Raw genomic sequence first — 19,382 nt, 5'->3', positions numbered from 1 at the left:
TTCTGTGAACACCAAGGCCAGCTCCAAGCAATACCAATTATTTGGTATTGGTATCATAATACCTGGTCAGCTATGAATATCAGGAGCTGCTTATCTCAGGTGAACAATATTCTATTTATTTACCTACACCATTCTTATATCACCTGATGGAGGTATTTTGGGAGGTAATCTATCTTACTGTTCTATTATAAATTTTTCATGCTGTTGTATCCCTTTGAATGCTGCAGTAAAATAAAAAGTGTTATCACTTAAAAGAACTTTAAATTTGTTACAGCTAATTAATTTAAAAGTACAAGTTTGCAATGACATATATGTTGCTGTTAAGTTATGTAATGGATGGTTTTTCCTTAGTCCTATTTATGTAGAATCATGATAATGCACCTTTAGGCAGGATGTATATCTCTCAGTAATTCCTCAATAAAAATAATACTTTTCATAATTGTTAGTGCTGTTATTAATATCATTATTAATGATGCTGTTTTTATTTAATTAACTTATCCAGAATCACCAGCCTTTGATTCATATATATATATGAATATATTCATATATTTTTTTCCCTCTCACGTCACACTCCATTGACTGTATGTATCATTAAATACCTATATAAAGATAAAATTTTTTAAAACTTTTATATATTGGAGAATTCTACAAAAATTGATGAATTTATTTTAATTAAGGTAATACTACAAACATATGTTTTGATCATTATGAACCATTGTAATTATCTCCAGGTTTTATGAAATTATTTGTTACCAGGTTTTAAACTCAATGGATAACACTATGGGAGAGACATTATTATTTCTCTTTTACAGATGATTAACATGCAGTTTACATTGCACTATAACTTACCCTAAATCATATATCTAGAAAGTTTCCAGAATTTAAAGGTATAATTTAGTCTCCCCTCTTGGTGAGATTTTTAACTGGGGGTGGGATAAATTTCACTCTGTCCCCTATGTAATTGTCAGATTTTCTTGACACACTGGTCATTACTATAACACAGGCTAGAAGGATTGAAGGCACTCCTGGGTAGTTTGCATACATTACCTCATTTAACACTATTATGCAGCAGATGTCACTTTCAAATTTGTCATATCCTCATTTGAGCATTATGTGAGTCAAACAGGACATTTCTTCGGGGATCAGCTACCCTGAGATTTAAAATAATCCACATGGAGATGGTAAATGTAGAAGGTGTTTGGTCATCCGTATTCTTTTAAATGCCTTCCTACTGGCATTTCTAGAGCCTGGAACTCAGGACTCCTTAGGCTTTAGCCAGGTGACATGCACTTTATATTAGAACAGAAGCATTTTCTGAATTCCAAACAGTGATTTGGGTGTTGGAGCCATAATCATTGGAACCGTGGATCTGTATGGTGGCTTGCCCTGAAGCAGGTGAGTTCCAGGACTCCCAGATTGGGTGCATAAAACTTAAGGTCATGTTCTCCAGTGCTTTTCATTTTGTCCATTTAGTTCTATAATTTTAAAAGACTAATAATCCATGGGAAAACATCCATAGAAAAACAAAGAAATTTAAATATCAGGATTTCACTCAATGACATTTTAACCATTTTCTTTGGCTCTTTGCCAAAGAATTTTATAAATTTTTAAAACATGGATTTGCTTCTCAATTAACATAATATATAATGCCATTCTGGCTGTTATATTGTGTCTATAGCAATGATTTTGATACTTTGATTATATAACTTCCTATTACACATTGTAAAGGAATGTGAAAAATCTTTGTGTATATAGGATATTTTACACATTCTTTTGGGTTGCATTTTAGGACGATATCTGGAAGAGCACACATCAGTGATTCCAAGGGATAAGGGTAGTCTTACAGTTCTCACTTCACATTTTCAAATGGAAATATAGACAATTTTCATTATTATCCTATAATTATTTGTTACTCTATTCTAACTGGTAACTTATGTTACAAAGAAAAACTTAAATCTGGTAGTAAAGATATAAAAACAATTATTTTGTTTAATCTGTGCTTCTTTAATTTTGTCTGAGAATGTACATTTTCTATGATTATGTCAACCTGTATTTATCAAATATCAGTTATGCACAATATATTGATGAATTTGTCAGGAAACTTGAAATTTGCTTCCTGCTCAACTTCCAAATTAGAAAGATGTATCTGATTTCAACAATTACCTCTTCTATTCATTACTTTTCTGTAGGAGTAATCATATTTTCTTGAGTACATGAAAGTGGTAGTGGCTACTATTTACTGATTCTTGCTGTTTTCCAGTGATCAATTAAGTACTCTCTATATGATAACTTATCTTATTTTTGTAGTAACCATGTAATATAATTAATGACTCACTTTAATTTTTTATTCATTTTCTAAGGACCCACTTTTGAAACACAAACTTGAGACCCATAGGATGTAAGAATGTGCTCTACTTTCCAGAACTTGCAATTGTTGGAATCCATCCTTGAGGTGTGCTCTGACTCACCACATGCCCATACGCTTAACCTCCTCAGTCCTCCCTGCTTGAATTGTGTGTGGTCTGGAACCTCTGAGAGGGTCCTTTATGTAACTGGAATTGTAGAGAGGACAGGAGTTCGTGTTTTCCCTTGGCTTAATCAACATTCCTAGTTATTTTGTATGTTTTAATGTACTCACAAGTTTATTTAAAATGTATTTATTCTTTATTTCCTGTTTGTAATTATATTGGGTTTGTAGGAAGACTGAGTCTGGGAATGCATCCATCCAGAAAAGTAGAAAGAACAGATCCCTTTTTTGAATGAATTTATCAATTACATGAAAGATAACCGGTTAGTGTAGCCTATAACTTTGAGAGTCCATTACTTACTTTATTTTGTTTGTTAATGTGCCAATCTTCTTAATCAAGAGAATGGTTGGAATAAAAAAAAGAACTAACGCAAATGTTTGAAGTTAACTTCCAGAAGCTGGGTTTGGGATTGATGGTACTTCATTGGTACCTGGTTTCTCCCCTTGATTTTCCAGATACAAATCATCTCACATCTCAGCTACTCCATGTGAAATTTCAAGATAAAATAGTGTCTATTTCTTTTGGTTGTTGGTATATTGGATGAGACATTGTATATTAACTGGGTTTTCATAGTCCTTGGAATACTATTTTCTACAACTTTTTATCATCTTTATTATGTCCGAGTTGTTACATCTATAGCATGTACATGAGAATCAGGTATTTTAGCTTTAATAGGATCTAATTGAAAAAAGGACCACATGAGGATGAGCCCAAAATATTGGTCAGTGAGGGATTTAACATAGAACATAGAAATGGGAATGATGAAGCTTTGCTATTTTCAAGAAAACCAGTTTGAAGTGTGAATAGAAAAGAAACAAAGGGATGTTAGATTCTGTGTAATCATAAGTTTTATACAAACAGAATATGATAATATTATATCTTTTTTAATTAGTTTCAGAGATGGACTTTAGTGATTCATCAGTTGCAAACAACAACCTGTGTTGTCATTACATCAAGTGCCCTCCTCAATGCCCATCACCCAGTTACCCCATCCCCCACCCACTTTCCCTCCTGGTTTTAATGTGCAATAACAACACAGCTGGTTAGATATACTCTTGAATGAACATATACTGTGTGTTTGAAACCTGTGGAATTAAACATAAGTGAAATAAACTGTTGATAGGAAATAACAAATAATAAGTTTTACTCTTTTAATTTTTGTGCTTATTTTTTTAAAGGAAAACATTATTTTATGTATCATAAATTCCATGTCATAGTACAACTTTTAAAATATATTAAAACAGAAGAAACTTTCAAAATTAATAATCAAAGAACCTATTGCCTTGGAATGATTGGTATTACCATAGTCATGTGTGTTTGTTGTTTTAAAAAATTCACAAATGGTGTATTGAATGCAATACCCAATCCAGACTTTTTATAAATGTTATGTCACTGAAATTATTCCTATACTTTAAAAAATGTGTAACTTAATTGCACGCCTGTTTTCAAATAAGTATTCATTTTACTTGAAAACATTTGCATGGGAGCTATCTATTTATAGCTAATAAATATAACAACAAGGTAATTATTAAGGGTAATCTTTGTAGAGATATTGTATGTCTCCATTGGAGAACTGTCTTGTTAAGTCTTCTGCCCATTTCTTGACTGGACTCTTTGTTTTCTGGGTGTTGAGTTTGAGAAGTTCTTTATGCAACTTGGATACTAGCCCTTTATCTGATATGTCATTTGCAAATATCTTCTGCCATTCTGTAGACTGGCTTTCAGTTTTGTTGACTCTTACCTTTGCTGTGCAGATTTTTATCATGAAGAAGCCCTGAGAGTTCATTTCTGCTTTTCTTTCCCCTGCCTTTGGAGACATGTCTGGTAAGAAGCTGCTGCAGCCGAGGTCAAAGAGGTTGCTTCCTGTGTTCCCCTCTAGGCTTTGGATAGATTCCTGTCTCACATTTAGGTCTCTCATCCATTTTTTTCTATCTTTATGTATGGTATAAGAATAGGCTCCAATTTCATTCCTTTGCATGGGGCTGTCTAATTTTCCCAACACCATTTGTTGAAGAGACTGTCTTTTTCCATTGGACATTCTTTCTTGCTTTGTTGAAGATTAGTCGATTATAGAGTAGGGGTTTCGTTTCTGACACTATTCTGTTCTATTGATCTGTGAATCTGTTTTTCTGTCAGAACCATACTACTCTGCTGATTACAGCTTTGTAACACCGCTTGAATCAGGCATTGTGATGCCACAAGCTTTCATTTTCTTTTTCAACATCTCTCTGGATATTTGGTCTTTACTGGTTCCATACAAAATTTAGGATTAATTATTCCAGCTCTGTGAAAATGTTGGTGGTATTTTGATAGGGATTGCACTGAATGTGTAGACTGTTGCGGGTAGCATAGACATTTCACAAATGTATATTTTTCTAATCCATGAGCATAGAAAGTTTTTCCATTTCCTTGTATCTTCCTCACTTGCTTCATAAGTATTTTGTAGTTTTTAGAGTACAAATCCTTTACCTCTTTGGCTAAGTTTCTTCCTAGGTATCTTGTGGTTTTGATGCAATTGTAAATTGGATAAATTCCTCAATTAGTCTTTCTTCGGTCTTATTGTTAGTATATAGAAATGCAAGCGATTTATTTGTATTGATTTTATATCCTGCCACATTGGTGAATTGCTCTTTGAGTTCTAACACTTTAAGGGTAGAAGCTTTTGGGTTGCCCAAAGAAAATATCATGTCATCTGTGAAGAGTGAGACTTTGACTTCTTCTTTTCCAGTTGGAATTCCTTTTATTTCTTTTTGTTTTCTGATTGCTGAGGCTTGAACTTCTAGTACTATGGTGTACAACAGTGGTGAGTCGTGTTCCTGACTTCCGGGATAAAGCCCTCAGTTTTTCCCCATTGAGAATGACATTCACTGTTGGCTTTTTGTATGTAGCTTTTATGATATTGTGCTATGTTCCCTCTGTCCCTATATTTTAAGAGATTTAATTAAGAGAACATGCTTCATTTTTAAAATGTTTAAGGCTTCAAGTTAAGACTTTTTTAATGTTCCTTAGGTTTATATTCATTTATGAAATTGATTTTTTATAATGAACACATTTAATTAAACTCAACATATTGTGAATATATATTAGATCTAAAATTATTACAAGGCCTCTAAACTCAGACAAATTCCCTGTAATCACAAGTACCCCCCAGGATAACGTAGCCAGTATGGTGGCAGGTGTTCTGAAGCAATGTCTGTGGTAGCCAGGAACCAAGCATATTGAAACCATGTACTGAAAACACATGTAAAACAGAGAAATATAACCATTTTGTGTTTGTCACCTGCTATCTGAGCTATAGTAGTTTTACATTTAGTTTTGCATATTTTAATATTAAAACAATTCCTCGTGGCAGAAGGAAACTTTGAGAAGCCAACTTTCTAATTTATGAAAAATTTATGAGAAAAATGAAAAATTCATAATTAAGAGATATATCACATCAATATTGACTAAAATGCAGGACTATGAGGTTCTTTCAACACAGAAGTACAAACATTTTAGAAAACTGGAATTTCATAGTATTTCCTATCTGCATGAGTAAAATATATGTGGCACACTAACAAGATATACAAAAATAATGGAGAAATATAATATGTATTGCAATATATCCTTGTCATGCAATTTTCTTAGGATTAAAAAAACTGTGTAATAACAGAGATGTATGAAAGGATGGTAAGGCCAACATCTTGTTGCAAAGTGAAAGACAAAGACTTAATCATTCCTCAAAGTTTTTTGCTCTCTCCCTCTCTTTTATGTCATTTGACCACCTCTTCTTAAGTAAATGCCTAACCTTTCTTTCAAGCAACTCATTCCTTATTATTCCTTGCCTTGCAGGCATGACTGCAGCCATGGAGGATTTAAATGACACCACAGAAATGAACTTCATTCTCTTAGGGCTCTTTAACCACACTCAGACCCATGTGTTCCTCTTCTCCATGGTGCTCATGATCTTCCTCATCTCCCTGCTGGGCAATGCCCTCATGATCGTGCTCATCCATGAGGACCCCCAGCTTCACACGCCCATGTACTTCTTCCTTAGCCAGCTCTCCCTCATGGACATGATGGTGGTCTCCACCATAGTCCCCAAAATGGCAACCAACTACCTGATGGGCACCAGGACCATCTCTCCTGCTGGCTGTGGCACCCAGATCTTCCTGTTTCTCACTCTGGGAGGGGGTGAATGCTTCCTCTTAGCAGCCATGGCTTATGACCGCTATGTGGCCATCTGTCACCCACTGCGCTACCCCATCCTCATGAATCACAAGCTCTGCTTTCACATGACCGCAGGCTCCTGGCTTCTGGGAGGAGTGGATGGGCTGATGCAGGCTGGGACCACTCTGAGCTTCCCTTACTGCCATTCTCGGGTAATAAACCACTTCTTCTGTGAGGCACCCTCACTTGTGCACCTTGCCTGTGCTGACACAACCATTTTTGAGTTTTTCATGTATATGTGCTGCATCCTAATGCTCTTGATCCCTCTCTCTCTCATTCTGGCCTCCTACAGTCTCATCTTGGCTGCTGTGCTTCACATGAAGTCCATAGCAGCTCAGAAGAAAGCCTTTGCCACCTGCTCCTCTCACCTGGCTGTTGTGGGGCTCTTCTATGGAGCCATCATATTCATCTACATGCGGCCCAAATCCTACCATTCAGTGGCCCTTGACAAGGTGGTCTCGGCTTTTTACACCATCTTCACACCTGTGTTGAACCCCCTTACATACAGTGTGAGGAATAAAGATGTGAAGGGGGCTTTGAGAAAGTGGATAGAGAAACGTTTTCTGGGACATCTATAGTGAGACTGATTTGATAAACTTGTACCAGGCCACCTGGATCCACTATGAAATTTCATGTATCAATATATATTGCTCTCATCTGGCCAGTTTTCAATGTTTGTTTTTTATTTATTTATTTATTTATTTAGCTTTTTATTTATTTATTTTCAGTGTTACAATATTCATTGTTTTTGTACCACACCCAGTACTCCATGCATTCCATGCCCTCTCCAACACCCACCACCTGGTTCCCCCAACATCCCACCCCCCACCCCTTCAAACCACTCAGATTAATTTTCAGAGTTCATAGTCTCATGGTTCACCTCCCCTTCCAATTTTCCTCAACTTCCTACTCCTAACTCCCGTTGTCCTCCATGCTATTTGTTATGGTCCACAAATAAATGAAACCATGTGATAATTGACTCTCTCTGCTTGACTTATTCATTCAGCATAATCTCTTCCAGTCCTGTCCATGTTGCTACAAAAGTTGGGTATTCATCCTTTCTGATGGAGGCATAATATTCCATAGTGTATATGGACCACATCTTCCTTATCCATTCGTCCGTTGAAGGGCCTCTTGGTTCTTTCCACAGTTTGGTGACTGTGGCCATTGCTGCTATAAACATTGGGGTACAGATGGCCCTTCTTTTCAATACCTCTGTATCTTTGGGGTAAATACCCAGTAGTGCAATGGCAGGGTCATAGGGAAGCTCTATTTTTAATTTCTTGAGGAATCTCAACACTGTTCTCCAAAGTGCCTGCATAATTTTATTCATTTGAGCTTTCTCTCTTTTCTTCTGGATTAGTGTGGCCATTGGTTTATCCATCTTATTGATTCTTTCAAAAAACCAGCTTCTAGTTTCATTGATACGTTCTACTGTATCTCTGATTACCTCATTGATCTCTGCTCTAATCTTGATTATTTCCCCTCTTATGTGTGGAGTTGGTTTGATTTGTTGTTGGTTATCCAGTTCTTTAAGGTGTAGAGACAGCTGGTGTGTTCTGGATTTTCCAATTTTTTTGAGGGAGGCTTGGATGGCTATGTATTTCCCCCTTAGGACCGCTTTTGCTGTATTCCATACGGTTTGGACCGAAGTGTCTTCATTCTCATTGGTTTCCATGAATTGTTTCAGCTCCTCTTTGATCTCCTGGTTGATCCAAGCATTCTTAAGCAAGGTGGTCTTTAGCTTCCAGGTGTTTGAGTTCCTTCCTTACTTCTCCTTGTGATTGAGCTCCACTTTCAAAGCATTGTGATCTGAGAATATGCAGGCAATCATCTCAGTCTTTTGGTATCAGTTGAGTCCTGATTTGTGACCCAGTATGTGGTCTATTCTTGAGAAGGTTCCATGTGCACTTTAGAAGAATGAGTATTCTGTTGTTTGAGGGTGGAATGTTATGTATATATCTATGAGGTCCACCTGGTCCAATGTGTCGTTCAATGCCCTTGTTTCTTTATTGATTTTCTGCTTTGATGATCTGTCTATTACTGAGAGGTGTGTTAAGATCTCTTACTATTAATGTATTCATATCAATATGACTCTTTATCTTGATTAACAGTTTTCTTATGTAATTGGCTGCTCCCATATTGGGGGCATAGATATTTACAGTTGTTAGATCATCTTGGTGGACAGTCCCTTTAAGAATGATGTAGTGTCCTTCTGTATCTCTGACTACAGACTTTAGTTTAAAATCTAATTTGTCTGATATGAGAATCGCTACCCCGGCCTTCTTTGGAGGCCCATTGGCATGAAAGATGATTCTCCATCCCATCACTTTCAGTCTGGGTGAATCTTTAGGTTCAAAATGGGTCTCTTGTAGAAAAAAATGTGGATAGGTCCTGTCATTTTATCCAATCTGAAACCTTGTGCCATTTTATGGGCACGTTTAGGCCATTCACATTAAAAAGTGATTATTGATAGAGACGTTTTTATTGACATCGTGTTAGCTGTGAAGACTTTCTTTCTGTAGATTGTCCTATATTTCTGTTCAATGTTATTCTTAGGATTTTTCCTCTTTTATAGAACCCCCCTTAATATTTACTGCAGTGTCAGCTTGGTGGTTTCATCATCTTTTAAGCCTTGCTGGTCTTGGAAACTCTATCTCTCCATCCATTTTGAATGTCAGTCTTGCTGGATAAAGTATTCTTGGCTGCATGTTCTTCTCATTTAGTACCCTGAATATATCTTGCCAGCCCTTTCTGGCTTGCCAGGTCTCTGTGGACAGGTCTGACATTATTCTGATGGGCTTTCCTCTGTAAGTAAGGAGCCTCTTTGTCCTAGCAGCTTTTAAGAGATTATTTCTACAATTATGATTCCTCAATTTGACTATCAGGTGCCTTGATGTTTTTCTGGAATCCATAATCTTGGGTGGAGACGGTTCGGCCTCTAGTACATGAATGCTGGTTCCATTCGCGAGATTGGGAAAATTTTCATGAAGAACTTGTTCCACTATATCTTCTAGACTACTTTCTTTCTTCTCCCCTTCAGGGATTCCAATAATCCTGACGTTGTAACATTTCATGGCATCATTTATTTCCCTGATTCTGTTTTCGTGGTTTCTAAGCTGTTTGTTCCAGGCTTCCTCCTGATCCTTTCTCTCTATCTGTTTGTCCTCCAGATCACTAATTCTATCTTCTGTCTCAGTTACCCTAGCTTTGAGAGAATTTAGATTAGATTGGAACTCATTGAGAGCATTGTGAACCTCATTCCTGGTAGCTTTCAGCTCTGCCCTAACATTGTGAACATCATCTCTGGTCGCTTTCAGTTTGGCCCTAATCAATTCCATTTGGTCATCCATGGCTTTCTCCAACCTAGCTATTGCCTGGATAATTGTTAGTCTGAATTCTCTTTTCGACATATTGTCTATGTTATTAGCCCTTAGCTAATAGGGCTATAGAAGGTCCATCCTCTGTATTTTTCTTCTGTTGGGCATTCCTCCTCCTAGTCATTTTGGTGAGAGATGACTGAATGGATGTAGCTGGATGTATCGACCGTGGTGCAGTCTGGGTGCACCCTGGAACACTTCTGAGCAATCAGGATTCTCCACCCAAATGAGAGAAAAAAATAAAAGAAAAAGAAAGAGAGAGAGAGAGAGAGAGACAGGAAAGAAAGGGAAGATAAAAGAGAAAGTTCAGCCCAAATGGGCCCCAAGGTAAGATTTATGAGGTGTACAAACAAAAACAAACAAAAAGACTGATAAAAGTGTATGACAAGAGAAAAATTATATATATATATATATATATATATATATGCAAATAAAGGAAGAATCTTGTCAAAAAGAACTCCAAGTTAAGATTTTTATACTATCAGGACAAACACAAAAAAGGAGAATCACTGGAGGAAGAAAAAGATGGGAGAGTGGTTATAAATTCTCAGTGTGGGCGAGGAAGGTTGTTTTGATTCTTCCTGGATGTATCTTGATATCTTTGTTAAAGGACTCAACTTTCCTAAGATAAAGGGGGATAAAAAATTGGTTTACCTATAGGGGTAGTATTGATTGGGGAAAGGGGATTACTTTGAAGTTTAACTCTATATGAATATTAGAAAGTAAATATAAAGAAGGAATAAACTAGACTAAACTAAACTAAAATTAAAAAAAAAATTTAAAAAATAGAAATGCAAAAGAAAAACACAGGTGTATGTATCAAAAAGTTCAGGTTAGAAGGTTATTATGGAATTTGATGTACTGGACAGCTCACTGTGATGGTAAATAGGTTAAAAATTATCTGTATTAAAAAAAAAAAAAATGAGCCAGAAGAACAAATTAAAAATAAAAGTTGTCCTATGAAGTAGTAGTGGTTGATTTCTTGTAGTCTTTTTTTTTTTTTTTCTTTCCTGGTTGGTTTTCTGTGGGAGGGGCCTGCCACGTGGGTTTTCAGTCAATGATGTTCCCTGAGTCAAGTCCTCCCTTGCCCCTCAAGGACGTGGGCTCTGAGGAAACCGGTTTTTTCAGGTTTTTGTTCTCTGGAGGTTGTTTGTTCACTTTTTTTTTTTTCCTTGCCTTGACCGCTTTTGATGGTTTTTATAGGTTTTAGGAAAGCAAACTGCACCCTGACCTCCCTCTCAGATAGAAGCCTCAGTCTGGCTGCAGAGCCCATATAAATTCCCCCTTGGTTGCTGGCAGAGCAGGTTCCAAGTTGCGGTCCCTGCGGATGCTGGATCTTCTGCTTGTACCCAAAACCACGGCAGTGGAGGCTGTCTGGACAGCTCCAGACTGCCGGAGAGTTTCCAAGCAGGGATCGCACACTGAGATTTTCCCTCTGGCCCGGGCTGGGAGTGCCTGGTCTTTCTGGGTCTAAGAGCGCCCGACTTGCACGCACCTCTCTCAGGGGAGGCTATTGTTCATGCCTGCGCGCGTCTCAGGCTCTGAGAGCGGGGCACAGGTCCAAAAGCACCAGCCTGGACTTTTGCACACCTCTCTCAGGGGAGAGTTTGGGGCACCTGTCTCAGGCTCTGAAACAATGGTGTGGGTCTAAGAGCACCGGGTTGGCCTTTGTACACCTCTCTCAGGGGAGGGTGAGGGGCACGCGTGTCTTAGGCTCTGTAGCAGGGCTCAACGTTCTGCCATCTGGTGTGGCTCCCAGCCCCTCATAGGAGCCGGACCCCACGGAATTTTGGGCGCACTGGCGGCTCAGGGATCAAGACCTGGTTTCTCCGCTGCACTCTCTCTGGCTTAGCACCAGGGGAGGCTGTCCTGGGTCCAGGGACTTAAGCCCCTGTCCCTAGCCCCACAGATTCCCACAATTTCCGCCCCCCACCCCCGTGATCCTTTGCTCTTTTGGAGTGCTTTCAACCAGTCTCCAAGTTAATGCTGGTCCTCAGATGCAGGGCACTCTCATATTAGGGGTATTACTTTCCAATCGGTCACCTCTGGTGGCTCCCTCCCCCTTTTGTTTATCTTCAGATATCAGTCCAAAGTTCCCACTCCGCTTTACCTGCCCACTGGCATCTTCTGCCCCTGTAGAGATCCAGACGTGTATAATTCTGATCTCAGGCTGATTTCATGGGTGATCAGAGTTCTCTGGTAGGTAATCAGCTCACTTTAGGGTACAGGTTGAAAAGGCACCTCCTCCTACTTTCCCGCCATCTTTACTCTCCCAGTTTTCAGTGTTTAAAGAAAACTATTTATTTTTTATTTGATAAATTAAAATTTACATTTTTCCTGCTTTCATACATTGTCATAGTATTTTTCTTCTGGATGTTGGACCTCTGCATTAGTAGTAAATGAGGTACTGTAAGTAAAAGATATGCTCAACATTGATAACATGAAAGAGATTTTCAGCTTTTAATGTCCTTGGGCCCTGCTCACAGGATCTTAAAGTAGCTAAATTTTAACCATTACCAGAATCAGCAAATTTAATTTCTGACCCCAGCATCAATTGTATATCTGTTTCATTTATAAATAACCTAAATGGGAGAATTCCAAGCATAAAGCTAAGGGTAGAAGGTCCCTGGTTCCCATGAGACTGAAGTCATACAGTCCTGCAGATAAACTAAGTCCTAAAGTTACAGTCCTAAGATAAGATAAACTCTATAACTTCCTGAAATGTATTTCATCTAATGATATATAATACTTCATGTCTTATGTCCTTAGTGAAGACTAAGCTAAGGGTAGAAGGTCCCTGGTTCCCATGAGACTGAAGTCATACAGCCCTGCAGATAAACTAAGTCCTAAAGTTACAGTCCTAAGATAAGATAAGCTCTATAACTTCCTGAAATGTATTTCATCTAATGATATGTAATACTTCATGTCTTATGCTCTTAGTGAAGACTGTATCCCAGGCAGCTGTCCTAGCCTGGGCTTGAAAACAAAAACAGAACAACAGAACAAAGGACCTTTTCCTTTAAAGATTCTAAAATGTTTGTTCATTTTGTGTCAACAACACCAACTCTTTTGTGTGTGTGTGTGTAATTTTGAGGATGAATTATTTAAAGAGGTAATAATTAATTTGAAAAAAGCAGTGTATATCTTAGTTTCATATAATTTTGACAAAATAGATTTCAAATAAATAGTTAAATGAATATGAAACAAAATACTTAAAAATCTTGTGGGAAACACTGTCAAAATTTTTGCTAGAAGAGGATGTTCTGAGGGTATAGGTGAGTTAAAAAAAATCATTATGGACAAGGTAAGCAGATTGAACTGTGTATGGTTAAATACCTAGCATTCACTGGCTAGCTCAGTCAGTAATACATCTGACTCTTGATATCAAGGTCATGAGTTCAAGACCCATGTTGGACATACAACTTACTTAAAAAAATATGCAGTAATCATGAAGTGTAGCAGTGAGCATCTTCGACCTGAACAAAGTAACATGCATTAAAAATGATAGAATTAGTCACATAAATCAGCACAGACAATAGATTGATTCATAATAGTGATATGGAACAAAAAATCCATTTTCCACAGGTTAAAATAAATATTTACTCTTGACATACATAGATAAGAATTCATCTTTGCTCCCAAGAAAGCCCTAGGGCTGAAGGATCATCTTCATTGTGTTTCAATAAAGGACATAAATCTAATGGCTTGGGAGAAATTTTATAATCTTTCTACAACTTTTGAGTTATAAGTTTTAGGATAATTAATTTAAAAAAAAAACAGAGAGGGACATGTACCCTACAAAACTGATTCTAAGGAAATGTCTCATTAAAAATGAAGAATCAAATTTAAGTGGTGTCTTGCCAAAATTCTTAAAATCCGAACTTTAACATCTGGATGATTTACTGAGTCTCATTTATGTCATTATCTCACATCATCTCAAACAAAAGAACATATCTATATATTTTAAAAATCCTGTTCCATAATTTTTTAAGTATAAGATTTCACTCCCAATAGAATGTCAGGACCTTGAAGTGGAAGTGTTAGAATAAATTTTTAAGTGCCATCATCACCCACTCGATTAAATTTAACAGATTAAATTACTGGAGAATGATATGCCAACTTTGACATCACACATCTGTCTTAAACACAATTCATTCTAAATGCTTACAATGTAACAATAGATACTATAGTCCAGGCTATGTAAAATTATATGCTTTAGGCTACAATCATTTAAAAAGTATTTATGCTACTTTAGTTGAGTGATTCATATATTGGAACATAAAAGGTCATTAAACATTTATGCTGATAAAAGATATGTGTATGCATTTTTATATATTTATATAATATACTATAATTTTTATATATTTTATATATTAATACAATATACTATATATATAATATATAGTATATATAGTATAATATACCTTGGAGATGAATCTCCACATCTCACTTCAGATGCCTGAACTGACATAAAAGTGATGTGTCTAGCAAACTTTGCCTAAAAAAGTTTTATGAGGAAAATAATGTAGTATTGTTATTTTAAATCACTAACATTTGATTGTCTTGCTATATAACAACATTAACTACAACATAATTTGATTCCTGGAAGAGGCATAAACCCAAACCTCATACTAAAATCGTGTCATTTTTTTCAAAGAATCTGTTTGCAGTCAGAATTTTCTTAAAATCAATAAACCATAGCAAAGCAAAACAAAACTCAAAGAAACTGTTTGCAAAAAACTAAGGGCCTTGAGAAACCAGTTGCTATAACTAATACAATGTTAAACGTTTATTGAACTTGAAAAAAATGAATAAACACATCATTTATCATCAGGGAAATGCCAATCAAAATTACAATGAGATATTAACTCACACCTTTCAGAATGGCTAAAATCAATAACACAAGAAATAACAGTTGGTGGTGAGGCTGTGGAGGACATGCATATCGGCAGGAATGCAAACAGTGCCGTCACTATGGAAAACAATACAGAGGTTCATCAGAAAGTTAAAAATGGACCTACTCTATGATCCATCAATTGCACTACTAGGTATTTACCCAGACGATACAAAAATACTAATTCAAAGAGATACATGTACCCCTGCTTACAGCATCAATATTTATAATTGCCAAGATATGGAAGCAGCCCAAATGTCCATCAATCAATAATTAACTAAGGAAGTAATCTATATATATGCAATAGAATATTAATCAGCTATAAAAAAGAATGTCAAAGATATAAATACAATGATTCAAAGTGGTACATGCATCCCAAAGTTTATAGCAAAAATGGCCATAATAGACAAAATAAGCAAAGTCCAGATGCCCATCAACAGATGAATGGATAAAGAAGAAATAGTGTGTTATATATAATATATATTATATATATACTACTTATATAATGGAATATTACACATCCATCAAAAAGAATGAAGTCTTTCCATTTGCAATGACTAGATAGAACTAGAGGGCCTTATACTAAGTGAAATAAGTCAGTCAGAGAAAGACAAATATATGATTTCACTCATATGTGGAATTTAGAAACAAAACAGATAAGTATAAAGGAAGGGAGGGAAAAATAAAATAAGATGAAATCAGAGAGGGAGAGAGACCATTAGATACTCTTAACTATAGGAAACTAACTGAAGGTTGTGGGAGGGGAGGTGGGAGGGGGATGGGATAGCTAGGTGATGGACGTTAAGGAGGGCATTTGATGGAATCAGCACTGAATATTATATGAAGTGATGAATCACTAAACTCCACCTCTGAAATGGATAATGCACTATGTTAACTGGTTTTAAATAAAATTTCAAGAGTAATGAAATTTTGCTATTTCCAACAAATGGGTGGAGCTAAAGAATGTAATTCTAAGCAAAACGAGTCAATCACAGAAAGACAAATATCATACAATTGCACTCATATGTGGTATTTAAGAAACAAAAAAAAAAAAAAACTCCACAAAGGGAAATCATTGGAGAGAGGGAAAGCAAGAAACAGACTTAATTACAGAAAACGAACTGATGGTTACAAGGATAGGTGAGTGGGTGGATGGGTGAGATACGCAAAGGGAATTAAGAATACCTTTACCTTGATAAGCACTGAGTAATGTATACAATTGTTTTTGTTTTGTTTTGTTTTTTAAATTTTTATTTCTTTTCAGTGTAATAGTATTCATTGTTTTTGCACCACACCCAGTGCTCCATGCAATCCGTACCCTCTCTAACACCCACCACCTGGTTCCCCCAACCTCCCACCCCCCACCCCTTCAAAACCCTCAGATTGTTTTTCAGAGTCCATAGTCTCTCATGGTTCACCTCCCCTTCCAATTTCCCTCAACTCCCTTCTCCTCTCTAACTCTCCTTGTCCTCCATGCTATTTGTTATGCTCCACAAATCAGTGAAACCATATGATACTTGACTCTCTCTGTTTGACTTATTTCACTCAGCATAATCTCTTCCAGTCCCGTCCACGTTGCTACAAAAGTTGGGTATTCATCCTTTCTGATGGAGGCATAATACTCCATAGTATATATGGACCACATCTTCCTTATCCATTCGTCCATTGAAGGGCATCTTGGTTCTTTCCACTGTTTGGCAACCGTGGCCATTGCTGCTTTGTTTTGTTTTATTCACTATATTGTACCCCAGAAACTAACATAACATGGTGTTAATTGCACTGGAATTAAAATATAAATGATAAACAGAATCTTTATAGGATATAACTCAGCATCTGTATTTTTTCTTTACCTCCCAGACAATTTTCATGGGGGTTCCTGGAAATAGCTGAGACTTTCCATGTTTCCAGTTCCTGTAAGACAACTATTCTTTCTATGGTTCTATATATTGCTGTCCAGTACCTGTCTTGCTTTCATGTCTTACAGGAAGGTCCCATTCATGAGCTCCAGGAAGGCACCTAAAGTATAATAAAATATTATATATATTATATGTAATGTATATAATATAAAATTATAATACATAATTATATAATGCATTATATTATATGTATGTTTTTATATTATATTCTATTATATATAATAATGTTATTATAATAATTTATAAATGAAAATAAATGAGAGGAGAGGGCTTATATGGAGCCTCAGACAAAGGCTGAGAATATCTACAATTTTGGGAAACTCACTATATTCCATGATCACTTCCTGTCTCATGGGGATTTCATTGAAGAGGTGCACAGTCTACACAATCAAAAGTTTATAAAAGTGTATAGTTTATTTTGATAGATTTAGTGTCTTTTGTGAAAAGCTGAAAAGATAAAATTTGTTTACACTTCAAAACAACAGTTTTACTACTAAGATACAGCACATGGACAAAAACCTTAATGAAAATTATGATTTTGTGGATCAACTCTGTGGCCCAGTTGGTTAAGAGGCTGTCTTTGGCTCACATCCTGATTGGGATTAAGCCTAGTGTTGGGCTCCCTACTTAGTAGAGAGCCATCTATCTCTCTCTCTCAAATAAATAAAATCTTATAATATATATACATGTATATATACATACATGTATATATATACACATACAAATTATAGTAGGTTATGTATATATGTATACATACATATACATGTATGTATATATACATATATACATACATACATATATATGACCTACTATAATTTGTTAATAAAAATGTCATTTTATATGCAACAAAATGATATAAAAATCATATGATCATCTCAATATGTGCAAGGAAAAAATTTGATAAGATGCCACATATTGTCTTGATAAAAACTCTCCAAATATTAGTTATAGGAAAAAATATAAAAATAAAAACAAAACCCCCATGTTAGCATACCCACACCTAACAATATAATCAATACTAAAAATGTTGAAAACTTCATTCCTCTAAGATCAGAAACAACACAAAGATGATCATTCTTAAAGATTGTATTCGTATAGTACTGAGAGTTCTAGCCAGAACAATTAAGCAAGGAAAAAAATAGAAGGTACTCAAATCAGAAAGAAATAATCTAACTTGCTTCTTTTTACAGATTACATCACCTTCTATCCAGAAAACCACAGACAACTCTATCAAACAGTTATTAGAACTAATAACAAATTCAGTAAAATTGCAGGTTATAAAATCAATATGGAATAATGTTTTATTTTTACACACTAATGATGAAGTTTTGGAAAGACTAGTTAAGAAAATAATCCGTTTACAATATAATCTAATGAATAAATACTTAGGAATAAATTTAATCATAGAGGCGAAAGATCTCTACACTAAAATGTATAAGAAATTGATAAAAAATATTTGAAGAAGGCATAAATGAAGAGAACCTATGTCCATTGGTTATAAAAATTAATTGTTAAAATTAATATAATATTTAATTTAATAATATTTACAATATTCATGCCACCAAAAGCTATATTCAAATTAAATATAATTTCTTCAAAATTTCAATGCATTTTTCAAATAAATAGAAAAAAAATCCTAAAATTCTAGGGACCACAAAAGACTCCAAATATCTAAAGCACTTTGAACAAAAACAAAGTTGGAGGAGTCACAGTCTGATTTAAAACAAGATTATAAAAGTAGTAATCAAAGAAATGTGGTACTAGATTAAAAATGAACACAGAGACAATGAAAAAGAACAGAGATTCAAGAAATAAAGTCACATATATACCTAAAATCAATCATTGACAAGAATGCAAAGGATAGGGTACCTGGGTGGCTCAGTCATTAAACATCTGCCTTGGTTCATGTCAGGTACCTGGGATTGAGCCCTGAATCAGATTCCCTGCTCAGTGGGAGGTCTGCTTCTCCCTCTCTCACTCCCCCTGCTTTTGTTCCCTCTCTCACTCTCTCTCTATCAAATAAATAAATAAAATCCTTAAAAAAAAGAATGCAAAAGATACACAAAATGGGGAAAATATTCTCTTCAAATAGGTGATTGGATAACTGAATATCCACCTGTAAAAGAAAGAAATTAGACCTTTAGCTCATACCACTCATAAAAATTAAATTGAAATGGATTAAAGAATTAAATATAATATTTGAAACTGTAAAACTCTTTGAAGAAAACATAGTAAGATGTCTCTTTGGCGTTGATTTTGAGGACTTTTTTAAAAATTTTTTATGACACCAAACTACAGGCAACAAAACCAAAAATAAACAAGTGAGACTACATGAAACTAAAAGGTTTCTACAAAGTAATGGAAACAACCGTGAAACGTAAAAGGCAACCTATGAAATAAGAACATTTGCAAACTATCAACTAATAAGCCTAATATATAAACTATATGAGACAAG

General features: G+C 35.7%; 1 protein-coding gene across 1 annotated transcript; it reads left to right on the top strand.

Annotated features, from left to right (window-relative positions):
- The first annotated feature begins 6,373 nt into the window (after nucleotides 1-6,373).
- On the top strand, nucleotides 6,374-7,315 carry LOC116861728 (olfactory receptor 2T33-like). Its single transcript, XM_032848499.1, has one exon. The coding sequence runs from the start codon at nucleotides 6,374-6,376 to the stop codon at nucleotides 7,313-7,315; it is 942 nt and encodes a 313-aa protein (XP_032704390.1).
- The last annotated feature ends 12,067 nt before the right edge of the window (nucleotides 7,316-19,382 follow it).

This window comes from Lontra canadensis, unplaced genomic scaffold (assembly GCF_010015895.1).
Source record: "Lontra canadensis isolate GAN:19392208 unplaced genomic scaffold, GSC_riverotter_1.0 scaffold205, whole genome shotgun sequence".
Classification (NCBI taxonomy): Eukaryota; Metazoa; Chordata; class Mammalia; order Carnivora; family Mustelidae; genus Lontra; species Lontra canadensis.
Note: the sequence above shows the minus strand (reverse complement) of the source record. Positions and strands in the feature narration are given on the sequence as shown.

Coding starts and splice junctions, on each gene's coding strand:
- LOC116861728 (XM_032848499.1), top strand. CDS start 6,374: ATGGAGGATTTAAATGACACCACAGAAATGAACTTCATTCTCTTAGGG.